Source organism: Antechinus flavipes, chromosome 4 (genome assembly GCF_016432865.1).
Source record: "Antechinus flavipes isolate AdamAnt ecotype Samford, QLD, Australia chromosome 4, AdamAnt_v2, whole genome shotgun sequence".
In the NCBI taxonomy this organism is placed as follows: domain Eukaryota; kingdom Metazoa; phylum Chordata; class Mammalia; order Dasyuromorphia; family Dasyuridae; genus Antechinus; species Antechinus flavipes.
In genome coordinates this window covers 220,919,748-220,937,273 of record NC_067401.1, presented here as the reverse complement: position 1 = coordinate 220,937,273, position 17,526 = coordinate 220,919,748, and the positions used below count along the sequence as shown (strand labels likewise).

General features: G+C 34.2%; 1 protein-coding gene across 2 annotated transcripts in view; it reads right to left on the bottom strand.

Annotated features, from left to right (window-relative positions):
• Positions 1-12,490: 12,490 nt before the first annotated feature.
• Positions 12,491-17,526, bottom strand: part of TINAG (tubulointerstitial nephritis antigen) — a 229,519-nt gene continuing 224,483 nt past the window's right edge. For both annotated transcript variants that reach the window (XM_051997176.1, XM_051997177.1), the window contains one exon: positions 12,491-17,077. In XM_051997176.1, coding sequence (XP_051853136.1) covers positions 16,943-17,077 — 135 coding nt within the window. In that variant the 3' untranslated portion in view covers positions 12,491-16,942. The remainder of the gene's footprint in view (positions 17,078-17,526) is intronic.

Sequence of the window (17,526 nt, the reverse complement as noted above, 5' to 3'; positions counted from 1 at the left end):
AAAAAATTACTGTCACCTGTAGAGGAAGCTTAGGACAATCTCCCCTTTGCCCTGAGAGCAGACTTCAACCTTTAAAAATGAACAAAAATGCAAAAAGAACTCTGACTTACAGTTTTTTAATGGAGAAAGAGAAGAACAGACCTCAAACTCTAAGAACACCAAAGGCAAATCATTTTCAGATGAAAATAAAATCCACAATATAAATTGATCCCTATCTCATAAGGGTATCTTAGAAGAATGCAAAAAAGGATATTGAAAGAGAGTTAAATGAAAAAATGGAGAAAGGAAATTAGAATGTTGCAGGAGAATTTGGAAGAGGAAACAGGGATTATATGAAGAAAAATCCTTACAAAATAGATTTGATTAAATGGGAAACACATATAACTCATTACACAATAGATTTAAAAGGAAACCAACTTGTTAAAAAAAAAAGAGTTTGTGAAATGGAAAAAAAAAAAGCAAATGAAAAAACAACTCATTTAAAAATCCAATTGGTCAACTGCAAAAGGAGATTTTAAAAAGCTAACAGAAGAAAATAATTCACTAAAATTAGAAGTTTTTGTACAAACAAAACTAATACAGAGAAGATTAGAAGGGAAGCAATAAACTGGGAAAACATTTTTACACTCAAAGGTTCTGGTAAAGGCCTTATTGCCAAACTATATAGAGAATTGACTCTAATTTATAAGAAATCAAACCATTCTCCAATTGGTTAATGGTCAAAGGATATGAACAGACAATTCTCAGATGAAGAAATTGAAATATATTTCAACATATTTCTAGCCATATGAAAAGATGCTCCAAGTCATTATTAATCAGAGAAATGCAAATTAAGACAACTCTGAGATACTACTACACACCTGTCAGATTGGCTAGAATGACAGGGAAAGATATTGCGGAATGTTGGAGGGGATGTGGGAAAACTGGGAAACTGATTCATTGTTGGTGGAATTGTGAACCCATCCAGCCATTTTGGAGAGCAATTTGGAACTATGCTCAAAAAGTTATCAAACTGTGCATACCATTTGATCCAGCAGTATTTCTACTGGGCTTATACCCCAAAGAGATACTAAAGAAGGGAAAGGGACCTGTATGTGCCAAAATATTTGTGGCGGCCCTGTTTGTAGTGTCTAGAAGCTGGAAAATGAATGGATGCCCATCAATTGGAGAACGGTTGAATAAATTGTGGTATATGAATGTTATGGAATATTATTGTTCTGCGAGGAATGACCAGCAGGATGAATACAGAGAGGACTGGTGAGACTTACATGAATTGATGCTAAGTGAAAGGAGCAGAACCAGGAGATCATTATATACCTCAACAATGATACTGTTTGAGGATGTATTCTGATGGAAGTGGATCTCTTTGAGAAAGAGAGCTAATTCAGTTTCAATTGATCAAAGATAGGCAGAAGCAGCTATACCCAAAGCAAGAACACTGGGAGATAAATATAAACTGCTTGCATTTTTGTTTTTCTTCCTGGATTATTTATACCTTCTGAATTCAATTCTCCCTGTGCAACAAGAAAACTGTTCGGTTCTGCAGACGTATATTTTATCCAGGATATGCTGTAACCTATTCAACATGTAAAGGATTGCCTGCCAACTGGGGGAAGGGGTGGAGGGAGGGAGGGGAAAAATCTGAACAGAAGTGATTGCAAGGGATAATGTTGTAAAAAAAAAATTACCCTGGCATGAGTTCTATCAATAAAAAGTTATTAAAAAAAAAAGACTCATTCAATTCAATTTCTGTCCAATTCACATTTTTAATGAATTGTTTCTTCTAGTTAGCTTTTTAAAACCCCGTTTTGCATTTGATCAATTGTGATTTTATTTTTTTAATAACTTTTTATTGGTAGAACCCCAGGGAGAATTGAATTCAGAAGGTAGAAATAACCTAGGAAGAAAAACAAAAATGCAAGCAGTTTATATTCACTTCCCAGTGTTCTTTCTTTGGGTGTAGCTGCTTCTGTCCACCTTTGATCTGAATTAACTCTCTTTATCGAAGAGATCCACTTCCATCAGACTATATCCTCAAACAGTATCATTGTTGAGGTATATAATGATCTCCTGGTTCTGCTCATTTCACTTAGCATCAGTTCATGTAAGTCTCACCAGTCCTCTCTGTATTCATCCTGCTGGTCATTCCTTACAGAACAATAATATTCCATAACATTCATATACCACAATTTACTCAACCATTCTCTAATTGATGGGCATCCATTCATTTTCCAGCTTCTAGCCACTACAAACAGGGCTGCCACAAACATTTTGGCACATACAGGTCCCTTTCCTTTCTTTAGTATCTTTTTGGGATATAAGGCCAGTAGAAACACTGCTGGATTGAAGGGTATGCACAGTTTGATAACTTTTTGAGCATAGTTTCAAATTGCTCTCCAGAATGGCTGGATGTGTCCACAATTCCACAATTCCAAATCAGTGTCCCTGTTTTCCCACATCCCCTGCAACATTCCAAATTATCTTTCCCTGTCATTCTAGCCAATCTGACAGGTGTGTAGTGGTATCTCAGAGATGTCTTAATTTGCATTTCTCTGATCAATAATGATTTGGAGCATATTTTTATATGTCTATAAATAGTTTCAATTTCTTCGTCTGAGAATTGTCTGTTCATATCCTTTGACCATTTATCAATTGGAGAATGGTTTGATTTCTTATAGATTAGAGTCAATTCTCTATATATTTTGTAAATGAGGCCTTTATCAGAACATTTGATTGTAAAAATGTTTTCCCATTTTATTGTTTCCCTTCTAATCTTGTCTGCATTTGTTTTATTTGTACAAAAACTTTTCAATTTGATATAATCAAAATTTTCTATTTTGTGGTCAATAGTGATCTCTAGTTCTTCTTTGGTCATAAAGTCCTCCCTCTTCTACAGGTCTGCAAGGTAAACTATATTATGCTCTTCCAATTTATTTATAATCTCATTCTTTATGCCTAGGTCATGAACCCATTTTGATCTTATCTTGATGTATGGTGTTAAGTATGGGTCAATGCCTAGTTTCTGCCATACTAATTTCCCATTTTCCCAGCAATTTTTGTCAAATAATGCATTCTTATCCCAGAAACTGGGGTCTTTGGGTTTGTCAAACACTATATTATTAGTTATTGGCTGTTTTGTCCTTTGAACCTAACCTATTCCATTGATCAACTAGTCTATTTCTTAGCCAATACCAGATGGTTTTAGTAACTGCTGCTTTATAATATAATTTTAGATCTGGTACAGCTAGGCCACCTTCATTTGAATTTTTTTTTCATTAATTCCCTTGAAATTCTTGACCTTTTGTTTTTCCATATGAACTTTGTTGTTATTTTTTCTAGTTCATCAAAGTAGTTTTTGGGGAGTCTGATTGGTATAGCACTAAATAAATAGATTAGTTTAGGTAGTATTGTCATCTTTATTATATTTGCTTGCCCAATCCAAGAGCATTTAATATTTTTCCAGTTGGTTAGATCAGACTTAATTTGTGTGGAAAGTGTTTTGTAGTTTTGCTCATAAAGTTTCTGATTTTCCCTTGGCAGATAGATTCCTAAATATTTTATACAATCAGTGGTTACTTTAAATGGAATTTCTTTTTGTAATTCTAACTGTTGGATTTTGTTAGTGATATATAAGAATGCTGATGACTTATGTGGGTTTATTTTATATCCTGCAACTTTGCTGAAGGTGTGGATTGTTTCTAATAACTTTTTGGGAGAGTCTCTGGGGTTCTCTAAGTATACCATCATATCATCAGCAAAGAGTGATAATTTGGTTTCCTCATTGCCTATTCTTATTCCTTTAATCTCTTTCTCAACTCTTATTGCCAAAGCTAGCATTTCTAATACAATATTAAATAGTAATGGTGATAGTGGGCAACCTTGTTTTACTCCTGATCTTATTGGAAATGGTTGCAGTTTTTCCCCGTTACATATGATGCTTACTGCTGGTTTTGAATAGATGCTACTGATTATTTTAAGGAAAAGTCCATTTATTCCTATACTCTCAAGAGTTTTTAATAGGAATGGATGTCAGATTTTATCAAATGCTTTTTCTGCATCTATTGAGATGATCATATGGTTTTTGTTAATTTGATTATTAATATGACCAATTATACTGATAGTTTTCCTAATATTGACCCAGCCCTGCATTCCTGGTATAAATCCTACTTGATCATGGTGTATTATCCTGGGGATGATATTCTGTAGTCTTTTTGCTAATATCTTATTTAAGATTTTAGCATCAATATTCATTAGGGAAATTGGTCTATAATTTTCCTTCTCTGTTTTCAACCTACCTGGTTTAGGTATCACCATGTCTGCGTCATAAAAGAAGTTTGGTAAGACTCCTTCATTCCCTATTTTTTCAAATAGTTTATAAAGCATTGGGGCTAATTGTTCTTTGAATGTTTGGTAGAATTCATATGTAAATCCATCTGGTCCCAGGGATTTATTTTTAGGGAGTTGATTAATAGCTTGTTCTATTTCTTTTTCTGAAATGGGACTATTTAATCAATTTACTTCCTCCTCTGATAATCTGGGAAGCCTATATTTTTGGAGGTAGTCATCCATTTCACTTAGGTTATCAAATTTATTGGCATAAAGTTGGTCAAAATAACCCCTTATTATTTCTTTAATTTCCTCTTCATTAGTGGAAAATTCTCCTTTTTCATTTGTAAGACTGCCAATTTGATTTCCCTCTCTCCTTTTTCTAATCAGATTTACCAAAGGTTTATCAATTTTATTGTTTTTTTTTTCATAAAACCAACCCTTAGTTTTATTTATTAGTTCAATAGTTTTTTTTTTAGCTTTCTATATTATTAATTTCTCCTTTTAATTTTAGAATTTCAAGTTTAGTAATTGATTGGGGGTTTTTAATTTGGTCTTTTTCTAGCTTTTTAAGTTGCAGGCCCAATTCTTCTCTTTTTCTATTTTATTCAAGTAAGCCTCTAAGGATATAAAATTTCCCCTTATTACTGCTTTGGCTGCATCCTATAAATTTTGGTATGATGTCTCACTATTGTCATTATCTTGAGTGAACTTATTGTGTCTATAATTTGCTGTTTCACCCAATCATTCTTTAAGATGAGATTATTTAGTTTTCAATTACTTTTTGGTCTCTTTACACCTAACTTTTTGTTGAATGTAGTTTTTATTGCATTGTGGTCTGAAAAGAAAGCATTTACTATTTCTGCCTTCCTGCATTTAATTTTGAGGTCTTTATGTCCTAATATATGGTCAATTTTTGTGTAGATTCCATGAACTGCTGAGAAGAAAGTATACTCCTTTCTGTCACCATTCAGTTTTCTCCAGAGATCTATCATACCTAATTTTTTCTAATATTCTATTTACCTCTTTAATTTCTTTCTTATTTGTTTTGTGATTTGATTTATCTAAATCTGAGAGTACAAGATTGAGATCTCCTACTATTATAGTTTTGCTGTCTATTTCTTCTCGCACCTCTCTTAGCTTCTCTTTAAGGAAGTTAGATGCTATACCACTTGGTGCATATATGTTTAATACTGATATTGCTTCATTGTTTATAGTACCCTTAAGCAAGATATAGTTTTCTTCCTTATCTCTTTTAATTAGATCAATCTTTGCTTTTGCTTGATCTGAGATAAGGATGGCTAACCCTGCTTTTTTGACTTCACCTGAAGCATAATAGATTCTGCTCCAGCCTTTTACTTTTACTCTGTATGTATCTCCCTGTTTTAAATGTGTTTCCTGTAAAGAACAGATTGTAGGGTTCTGAGTTTTGATCCAGTCTGCTATTCGCCTCCTCTTTATGGAAGAGTTCATCCCATTCACATTTACAGTTAAAATAACCAATTCTGTATTTTCTGCCATCCTAATATACCCAGATTATACTTTTCTTTTTCTTGCCCTCCTTCCCTTCTTCCCTAGTATTAAACTTATTGGTCCCACTAATGTCGCACAGCTCTCCCTCTTTAGTATCCCTCTCTCCTCCCTTTGAATCCCTTCCCCTTTTCTTGTTCCCTTCCCTTATTACTCTTTTTCCTTCTCCCTTTTCCTCTCCCACTTTTTAATGAAGTGAGAGAAGAATTTGTGTAAAACAAATATGTCAATTGTTTCCTTTTGGAGCCAACTCTGATGAAAGTAGGATTCACACAATGTTCCTCCCCCTCTCTAAGTTCCCTCATATATGATAGGTTTCCTTTGCCTCATTGTCGCATGTAGTTTTCCTCTTTTTATCTCCCCTCTTCCCTTTTTCTGACACTATCCCCTTTCCATTTCTACTTCCCTTTTTATGTTATATCTGTAAAATCAAATTATACATATGGTTTTTATGTATATCCACAACAGAAATACAGTTCTCAAGAGTTCCTTTTACCTTTTTCTACTTCTCTTGAGTCCTGTTGTTGGAGATCAAATTTTTTGTTTAAATCTGGTTTTTTCCTTAGAAACAGATGGAATTCCTCTATTTCATTAAATGTCCATCTTCTTCCGGGGAAAAAAAATACTCAGCTTAGCTAGGTAATTTATTCTTGGCTGCATTCCAAGTTCTTTTGCCTTTTGGAATATCTGATTCCAGGCCCTTCGATCCTTTAATGTTGAGGCAGCCAATTCTTGCGTGACCCTTATTGTGGCATCTCGGTATTTGAACTGTTTTTTCCTGGCTGCTTGTAAAATTTTTTCTTTAGTCTGAAAATTCTGAAGTTTGGCCACAATATTCCTTGGAGTTTTTATTTTAGGGTCTTTTTCAGAAAGTGTTCGATGAATTCTTTTCAACGCCTATTTTCCCTTCAGGTTCTATTACTTCTGGGCAGTTCTCTTTGATGATTTCCTGTAAAATAGTATCTAGACTCTTTTTTTCATCATAATTTTCTGGTAGTCCGATGATCCTCAGGTTATCTCTCCTAGATCTATTTTCCAGGTCTGTTATTTTTGCAAGTAAATATTTGACATTTTTTCCAATCTTTCATTTTTTTGGTTTTGCTTGACTGATTCTTGATGTCTCAATGAATCAGTCATTTCTACTTGCTCAGTTCTGATTTTTAATGAGTTATTTCCTTCATTAGCTTTTTTTACTTCTTTTTGTATATGTCCAATTGAATTGTTTTGCTCTATGGAAATTTTTTCCATTTCACTAATTTTTGTTTTTAGTGAGTTATTTTCTTTTTCCAATTCGCAAATTCTCTTTCCCTGCACTTCTTGGGAGTTTTTTACCTTTTCCAATTCACATTTCAGGAAGTTGTTTTCTTTTTCCACTTTATCAAATTTTTCTTTTAGTGAGTTATGTGCCTTTTCTGTACTCTCTTGCATAGCTTCTCTTTCCTTTCCCCATTTCTCTTCTAGCTCTCTTTTAAGGTTTTGAATAGTCTCTTCTAGGAGAGCCTTTTGTATTGGAGACCAACAATTGTCTGGAGACTGTCTACTATTAGTCTCTTCAGGATTGAAAAGCTGTTCTCTTTCTGTGTAGAAACTATCAATCGTTCTTTTGATTTTTTTACTCATTTTCTTAAAGCTTGTAACGTCTGCCTTCAGAGCCAGGAGGTTACCAGCTTCCTCTGCAGAGCAGTGAAAGGTATATGAACGAGTAGCTGTCCTGCCAACCGGCTACAAAAAGCAGCGAGGTACTGGAGTGCTGGGGAAAGAGTCCCCCACTGAAAAGTGACTCAGGCCTGCAGGGCCAGGCTGGGAAAGTGCCCTTCAAAGAACTCCAGCTGTGTGAGATAATGACTGCCCTGGGGCTAGACACTTAGCAGTGAGAGTTTCACTGCCCCAAGCCAAACCCTGCCCTGGGGCTGTGGGTATTAGCAGTTGAGCAGTGAATGGATTTGCAGGGACTGGAATTGTCTGCCCCGGGAAGCTCAGTCAGCTGGGGAGGTTCTATTGCCCCAGGCTGAGCCCCCTACTCTGCTGATCAGAGGCTGCCCAGGCTGTGCCCCCTTGCCGTGCAGATTAGTAAGTGCCCCTGCAAAAACCCTGAACTGCAGGATGTGGCCACAGGGCTGCAGTAAAGTCTGTCTGAGTCACTTCCGGGTTTGAGGGGTTACAGCCAGACCTCGTTAGATTCTGGTGTTTTTTAGAGTACCCTCTGTTTTAGGCTTTAATTTCTCTGCCAGTTTACTGCTTTGTAATCAAGGCAGAGCAGTTAGCCTATAGCAGAGTCGTCTCTATAACTTCTCTAGCCACAGAGATCACCCCCGCACCAGGTTTGCTCAGGATGCTAGCCTCTGGTTGCCTGTGCTAGTCTGTTCCTGGCCCCTCAGGACAGACAAACCTTTCCTGGCGAGCTTCAGGATGGACCTCGGCTGGTAAGTTGTAGTGCTTCTAATCTTCATGAATTTAAGCAGTGAAGAGTTATTTTTGAGGCTGGATTAAATAGTTGGTTATGAGGGTAATGAGAGGAGCTTAGAGAGTCACGTGTGCCTGCTCCACCATCTTGGCTCCACCCCGCCCCCTCCCCAGATCAATTGTGCTTTTAAAGGAGTTGTTTTGTAAATTGGGGAATGGTTCATTAAAGTGTGGTATGTGTTGTGATGGAACATTGTTGTCCTATGGAAATGATAATCAGGATGCTCTTTAAAAAAAAATTGAAAAGGAAAAAAAAGTATTATTAAGTCCATTTTAAAATGAGAAATTGGATATTATGAAGGTCCAAGGTCATGGTCAACTAGCATTTAATAACTACTATATATTAGGTAGTGTGCTAAATTGGGTATACCAAAAAAAAAAAAAAAAAAAAAAAAAAAAAAAAAAAAAAAAAAAGGAAAAGACAATCCTTAATCTCAAAAGGAAGGCTTGCCCTATTTTTTCCTCAGGTAAGGCTCTTTTTAACTTCTAGAAAAACAAACAAAAACTCTCTCCTGTCTTGTTTCAGAAAGTACTTGGAATGGGAGATTAAATGGAAAACCTACAGGTAACAATCATAATTTTTATTGGATCAGATAAAAAGACAGTAAGCAACTTCAATTATTGCTATTTATTTCAGAGCCAGACCCTGAACTAGCAGATAATTAATAGAGAAAGTCACTGATAAAGGGGTGAATATGTCAACATACACACACACACACACACACACTGGCACATACATTCTTCCCTTGCAGAATGACTACCAATTGCGTCACTGATTCTTTTCCTTTGTTCTGCTCTAGTTGCCACTCCCCAGAGTTTCATGTCTATTACATCTTCTCCCCAGGCCACAGTACTACTAGCCTATACATCCTCTCTTATTCCAAATGAACTGGGGATCTATGCCAGTAAGTAGCAGGATCAGTAAATCATAGTAACTCACACAGAGGCAGAGAGAGATATACCTCACTTGGTTTGTCTAGCACCCGGAATAATATCCTTCATTGGAATAAATAATAAAGAAATGTTGTCCAATGATTATAATAGCTGGAAGTATGACTGCTGCCAAACAAATAATTTATTATACTCTGATCTTTCTATAACCAGATAAGGAGCAGCAACAAATTTTATGGAGATTTTTGCAGACTATATTAATAAAACTTAGAATTTGATTTTTCTTTATTTTCCATGTATGTCCTGGTTTTCCACACCTTGTGACTGACTCAGAATTGCCCTTGCCTAAGCAGAAATGTTCTCCCCACAAGTTTCTTCCCTGCCAAGATCAGTTATAGGGTTATCTTCTGCTTTCTTTTTTCCACTGAGCCTGTTAGAATTTAGTGTTAACTAGCTTCCAGATTTCATCTTCTCACATTTCTTCTATATCCTAGTATTTCCCTAAAGATACTAAAACTCTCAGTATTCTCTCAAAGGCTGGCAGCAATTTCCTATGCAGTCTCTGAGGAAGGAGGAGAGAGCTCTTTACACCTTCCCTCTGCAATTACCACCCAGCAAACATCTTTTCTACTTTTAAAATTGGCTGCATCTTGCTCAGATTTTTGTTGCTGTCATTTATAATTGTACTAGTCACTCTCTCACTAACTTTTACTTGGCTATTATTCTTAAATCTAATCACATTTCCTTCAAAACATTAGCTTCAAAGTTATTTAAACTTTGCAGTTTCAATGTCTTAATACTACTACTGCAACCATACACTGAAGATGTTGTACCTTAAATGGTCATACCAACCTGCCCAATTAAATTTTGACTAGATTTTTTATTACAACTATTGCAAAGCCTTGCCAAGTACCTATTTAGGCCAAATAATTTCATTCAAAGTAAATAAAAGATTAATAGGAATAAATAAGAACTCCTAGGTATTTGAATCCTGAAATGGCAAAAAGAGTGGTTTAGCTTTAGTTTATTAAAAAAAAAAAAAAAAAAAAAAACCTAGAAAAGCAGCATACCATAGTGGACAGAATTGGTCTCAGAATCAGGAAGACCCATGTTTTATGATTCTCTTGAATTTTGTATTTGTAGATTAAAATTTCTTTTTAGTTCTGATTTTTCCATAGACATGACTAAAAATCTCTTACTTCATTGAAGTTCAATCTCCTCCTCTTAAAGATGATTGCTGGGTAGTTAATTCTTGCTTGCAATCCCAGGTTCTGGGTGAGGATTACCCTGACTGTAGCTCCTTGATAATTAAATTGGTTTTGTCTGGCAGCTTGCAGTACTGTTTCCTTGAAATTATAGTTTTGGAGTTCTGAAACAATGTTCCTTGGAGTTTTCCTTGTAAGATCTTTTTTCGAAAGGTGATTGATGGATTCTTTTAATGAGTATGTTCCCCTCTGTTTCTAGAATATTCGGGATGTTTTCCTTGATGATGTCTTATAGAATGCTATCCAGGCTCTTTTGTTGGTCATGCCCTTCAGCCAATAAATTTTAAATTGTCTCTCTGGATTTATTTTCCAAGTCAGTTCTTTTGCCAATGAGGTATTTCACATATCTTCCATTTTTTCATTCATTTTAATGGGTTTGATTGATTCTTGCTATCTCACAAAGTCATTAGCTTTCATTTACCCTGTTCTAGTTCTTAATGTGTAATTTTCTTTAGTTATCTTTTGTACCTCTTTTTCCATTTTGTTTATTCTACTGTTTAAGCAGTTATTTTCTTCAGACAATATTTTTCCTTCCTTTTCCAAACTCTTGACTCTCTCATGCATACCTTTCATTTCTATTTTTCACTTCTTTCTTCTATTTTATTTGCCTTTTGAAATCTTTTATGAACATTTTCAAGAAGCCTCTTGAATTTAAGACCAATTTATAGAAGAATTGCAAGTGTTTAACATATTGGATTACTTGACATCTAGGGGAGAGTCGGGGGGCGGAAGAAGCACCCCAGTATTGAATTTTGTACTTAGTTTCCAAAAAATAATAAGATTTAAAGCCAGATGAATGTGTTTTAGAGAATATGGCCCAGAGAAACAAATGCTGTGTCTGAGGCCAGAATGATATGTTTAATATTTATTATTTTTATAATCTTGAGTCTTATTCTTTGTCTTTCTGGGGCTCAGTTTCATCATCTATAAAATAAGACTATTGAATTAGTTTCACCTATCAGGTCCCTTTCCAATTCAATGTCTTTCATAATATATCCAAGAAAACTTCCAGTTCTTCAGTAAATTTATGCTGAACATTCTCTTTTCACGAATGTCCTTTTTATACTATTATCACTGAGATATAAATTTATTTTTGAAATCTCAGTTAGCATCCATCTGAATGGTAGAACTTGCCAAAACCTGTCGCTAAGATGATTATGGAAACATTGCCAGCTTATGAATACATTATAGATTATATCTTATATCACCTGGAAAGGTTATAAAATACATTTAACACCAAGTTGTTTTTTTGTTTTTGTTTTTTTTTTTTTTTTTACTTTTCAGGAAGTTGTGTGGTTCCTTTCATATACTATTTGAGAGATAGAGACCTATAAATAATGAAATAAATAATTGTTTGAAAAGATGATGAGCAATAATAAGTCTTGAAAATTTGGAATATGACTTAAAATGTAAGAAAGAAGAGCTTTTGGCCCAAAATAGAATACAACTAAAAAAGGTTGGGAAAAATATATTTTCTTAGTCATGCAAATATAACTTAGTTTTACAAATACAGAAGTGAGTAATGAAAGAAAATAAATATGTATATTCCCACCAAGCTACAATGTTGCAACAAAAGTTTATTTGCAAAAATTGAGAATAGATAAAAATCTACAAAAGGACTAATTTAAACTCATGGCCTCAGATTTTTATACTTAATTTACTTTTTATGAGTAAAAAATAATAAATACTCGTGTAAAGTAATAAATGTAAGTTCAGAGTTATTATTAAAACTTAATTTTTAATTTTATTTTCCCCAGTTATATATAAAAAAACAACCTATTTGTCATATACATTCTTTTTTTTTCTTTACGTATTTCCTTTTGAATCATGTTGGGAAAGAAAAATCAGAACAAAACGGAAAAACAACAAAAGAAAAATAAAGAGAAGAAAAAAGTGAACATACTATGTGCTGATTTGCATTCAGTTTCTATAGGTCTCTCTCTAGATATGGATGGAATTTTCCATCCAACATCCAATCCATTGACTTGGATTAATGAACTCCTGAGAAGAAGCAAATCTTTCTTTTTTTCTAAAGCTTTTTATTTTTCAAAACATATGCATGGACAATTATTCAACATTAGTCCTTGGAAAAATCTTGTGTTCCAGTTTTCCCTCCCTCCCCACATGCTCTCTCTTAGATGGCAAGTAGCCCAATATATGTTAAACATGATAAAAATATATGCTCAATCTAATGTATGCATAAATATTTATACAATTATTGTGCTGCACAAGAAAAATCAAATCAAACCAGTAAAAAAGAAACAAAATAAAATGCAAGCAAGTAACAACAAAAAGCGTGAAAATACTATGTTGTGAACCACATTCATTTCCCTCATCCTCTCTCTAGGTGTAGATGGCTCTCTTCATGACTGCACTATTCCATGTCTATCAGGAATGATCATGATATAATCTTGTTGTTGTTATGTATACTGATCTCCTGGTTCTGCTCATTTCACTTAACATTACAAACCAAATTGTTTATAGTTGATCACCACACATTCTTATTATTATTGTGTACAATGTGCTCCTAGTTCTGCTTATTTCTCTCAGCATCACTTTGTGCAAATCTTTTTAGACCTTTCTAAAATAACCTTTTCATAATTTTAGAACAATAAAATTCCATACCTTCATATGACACATCTTGTTTAGCCACTCCCTAGTTGATGGGCATCTACCATTTTCCAATTCTTTTCTACCACAACAAGAGTTGCTACAAATATTTTGCACATGTGGATCCTTTCTCTCTGTTTCCTCTGACTTCCTTGGGATACAATTTCAGTAATGGTTCTACTGGGTCAAAGTGTTTACACAGGCATTTGTTCCATTAGGCATTGTTCCAAATTGCTCTTCAGAATGACTGGATTATTTCACAACTCCTGCAATAATGCATTAGTGTCTTAGTTTTCTCACATCCCCTCCAATATTTATCATTATCTATTCTTGTCATTTTAACCAATCTGAGAGGTATGAGGTGGTTCCTCAGAGTTGTTCTAATTTGCATTTCTCTAATTAATTTAGAGCATTTTTCCATATCACTATAAATGACTTTAATTTACATCATCTGAAAATTGTCTGTTCATATCTTTTGACCATTTATCAGTTGGGGAATGACTTGTATTCTTATAAATTTGACACAGTTCTTCATAAATTTTAGAAATAAGACCTTTATCAAAAACACTGGCTATTGGGGGACAGCTAGGTGGCATAATGGATAGAGCACCAGCCCTGAAGTCAGGAGGACCTGAGTTCAAGTCTGACCTCAGACACTTAACATTTCCTAGCTGCGTGACCCTGGGCAAGTCACAACACCAAATGCCTCAGGGAAAAAAAAAAAAACAAACACTGGCTATAAAGATTTTTTCTCATCTTTGAATTTCCATTTTAATGTAGTTTCTGTTCGTTTATTTGTGTAAAACTTTTTAATTTCAATGTAATCAAAGTTGTTCATTTTGCCTTATATAGTGTTCTCTAGTTTTTCTTTGGTCATAAATTCCTCCCATCTCCAAAGATCTAATAGGTAAATTATCCCTTGCTCTTCTAATTTGTTTATGATGTCATCCTTTATGCTCAAGTCATGGTACCCATTTTGACCTTATTTTTGTATGGGATATGAGATGTAGGTCTATGCCAAATTTCTGACATTATTTTCTAGTTTTCCTACAATTTTCCTCACTTGTCAAATAGGGAGTTTTTATTCCAGAAGCTGGGATTTGGGTGTTTAGCAAATACTTGATTATTGTTTTCTTTCTTTTTTTCTTATTTTGTGACTTTTAAAGTCAATCTTTCTTTTGGGGTACAGGGGCAATATCCCAAATTTCTTGTGCCATTTTCAGCCCTGGCTTTGATCACAGGGTTACCTTGTAAAGTTTGATAGTAGCATGGGGTAGCATGCTTCTCTCTCCAGGAAACAGCTTGATTTTGCTAGCTGGCATTTTGCCTTCTGCAATGGGACTGGGAGCTGTTCCACTGCTCTGCTATGTTGTTGAGTTAGGACTGAGAGTCTTAGTTGCTTACCTCTTATGATGAAGAACCTCTTACTGGCTTTCCCAGACTTCACATGAACTGGGCTGAACATCCTTTTTTGCCCCAATGAGACTGACCTTTCCTGAAGTCCTTCTAATCTGTCTTGAACTGGAGTGTGGTTTCATTCCATTCAAGATCTTTTCAGAAGCTTGATTTCATGTGATTTTTGAGGGAAATTGGGAAAGCTCAACAAATTCCCTAGCTTCATTCTGTGATTTTGGCTCTGCTCCCTGAACTCTAGCAAGGCTACTTGAAATAAGACCCAGGCCAACATTATAATCCTGGTGACATACTTAATTAAAAAGAAATAATATAGGTAAATGGATGCAGATCAATTTTATATGATAAGAGGATAATTTCATGAATAAGCATCTGGAACCAAGAGACAATGCTAGAGAATATTTTGATAAATATGGTAAACAAGTGATCAAATCTAGTAAAATACAATTTAATAGAGATAAATATAAATTCTTATACAGATTAAAAACTCAATTTCAAAAGTAAAAGATTCTGGAGGGATGGATAAAGAACAGTCAGTATGAAGAGATCAGGGGAATACAAGTGAATTTAAGTGTAACATGAGTCAACAGTAATGTAGAAGAGATTATTACTCAAGTATCAATTATATAGCTGACTCCTGAGATCTCTTTTATCTCTGATGTGTTCCAATTCTGTGAATAGAAACTCTTTCTGATTAGAAAGCTGTTAAATGTTATCTTAAAAGAATGGATCTCAAAGTTTATTTTGGGGGAGTGGATTTTGGTTTTGCTCATGCCATCCTTTTCTTTTTTTTCTTTTTTTTACTGCAAGGAAACACAGACAAAATTGATAGAGTTCAGAGTCTGATACATGTTATTGTGAAAGTAAATTTCATACACTTCACCAAACACCAGGCAGGGCCTAGCAGTAAACTTCTTGATATTTGTTATCTTAGAATGATCAAATATTAGAGATGGAAGGGAACTTAAGAACTGTTTAGTTTATATTGTTCTGGATAAAGAAACTAGGGGCCCTGTAAGTTAAAGCAATTAAAATGAATTGGTTAAGATAATAAAATAAGTCAAAGAGAAAAAAATTGGGCTACAATTCAAGTCTCCTAAATCTCAATCTAATCCTCTTTCCTCTATGATGTGTCTTTTGCTTATATCTCATATCCTTAAAATCCTGATCAAAATAAGTCTTCATTAACATAATTAAGGAATTTTAGCCCTATACAAAAATTAAGCTGAAAGATGTTAAAATGTTAAGAATCAAGCATTTGAATATCAAAGAAATGGGCTACACATCAATGTTTAACTTGTCCTTGCAACTCTAGTGAAGTAAGTCACTACAATTCACCATTGTCATTTGTATAATGAATAGCTTTGGGTCTTCATTTTTATTATTTTGCCATTTCTAAATGTCAGTAAATTATTATGAGATTATCTCCTTGCCCAGTCATAATGACGACACTATTTTTTGTTTCTATAATTGTTGAAAACTGAAATCAAGATTAGATGCAAATTAGTGCCAATTAAACTTACTTTTCAGAAACTCAAGTAGTGAATTGTGAAATGATTGTGAAAAGGCAATATTTATTCTTTCTGACTCATGGCATCATGTTGCTGTTTTCAGGTAGAGAAAAAATAAATAATCTTTCAAATTACAGCTGTATGGCTAATTTTTATAAGCTTCAAATAAGTTTTAGAGGCATTCAAATCAGGAAAGAGAAGGTTTTCTTTTCTTAACCCTTCTCTTTTTCACAATATATGACATCTATTTCCTACCATATTTTGTTATGTATAGAACTGCAGTAATCATTGGTTCCTCTATAGGGATTTTACTGTTTATCATGTCATGTAAGTCAGGCACAGAGTGGAAAGAAATTGCTTGCTACTCCCCAAAAATATGAGTGACAATGGCAATTGAGAGAAACATTAGGAGAAACAAAAGTGAAATTAGATTTTTACTGTATTCAGTGGCACATGGGCCACATTTGTATTGAGAAAACTATCATTGTGGGGAAAATACACATATATAAAAGAATCAGTAGGATCACCTCCCCATTTTTTTCCACTTTTGAGATTTCCACCACTGAAGATATGAATTACCATTTGTACAAATGGGTATTCTCATCATTTGAGGCAAATAATGCTGAGAAATTATGTCTTATCACAGATGGTGGGCCATTAAAAATCCTAACAATAAAGAAGGAAAAAGAGATGAGACACTTCAAAAAAATTTTGTGTAGCTTAAACTACTGCTGTGCCATGTAATGTTTTTTTGGTAACTCAGTGAAAGAAAGAAAACAGCACTATAGTGCTGAGTTAAAACAAAAAACAGATATGAGTTAATTACAGGTTAGGACATATGCCTTCCAATGTTAGAGGGAACCTCAAGTTATAAAACCTGATTTTAAGGAGTTTACTTAAAAATGCAAGGCATCATGCAAATTTAATGATATGTTATGATTCATCTGAACTTGTCAAATGTCCCCAAGCAGCAATAATCAACTTTTCAATGTCAGACTCATTCACTCCACGAAGAATCCTGAAATAACCATTCTCTCCCCATGACTTTCCCCAGGAATTGGCAGCAATCTGCAGAAAAAACAGAAGTATAGCTATTCAGGTAACTTATTTGTAAACTGCTACAATCCTACATGTTAAATCAGAACATTTAAACGTAATTGATTGGTTAGAAAAAAAATGTAGTAAAATAAGTATTTATAAAGCATCACATTTATTGTAATTTTCATCTTTTATAATTTTATTCATTTGGACTCAGTGATACAACAAAATTCTGGCTGTAGCCTTCATTTTAATAATGTGGTAGAGTCATCCAATAACAAATATTTTCTCTTCTATTCCCCAATATTTACTCATCTACTTATTTTGCTCAATTGCTATATATGCCTATATGATGATAAATGAACAAACATTTTGCAAAAAAGAAAAGCAAGATATATCCCTTGGGTAAAGTCTGGGTATAGTGTGAATACATTCATACCTCTTAGAAAATCCTAAATTTGCCTTCATTTTCCTATCAT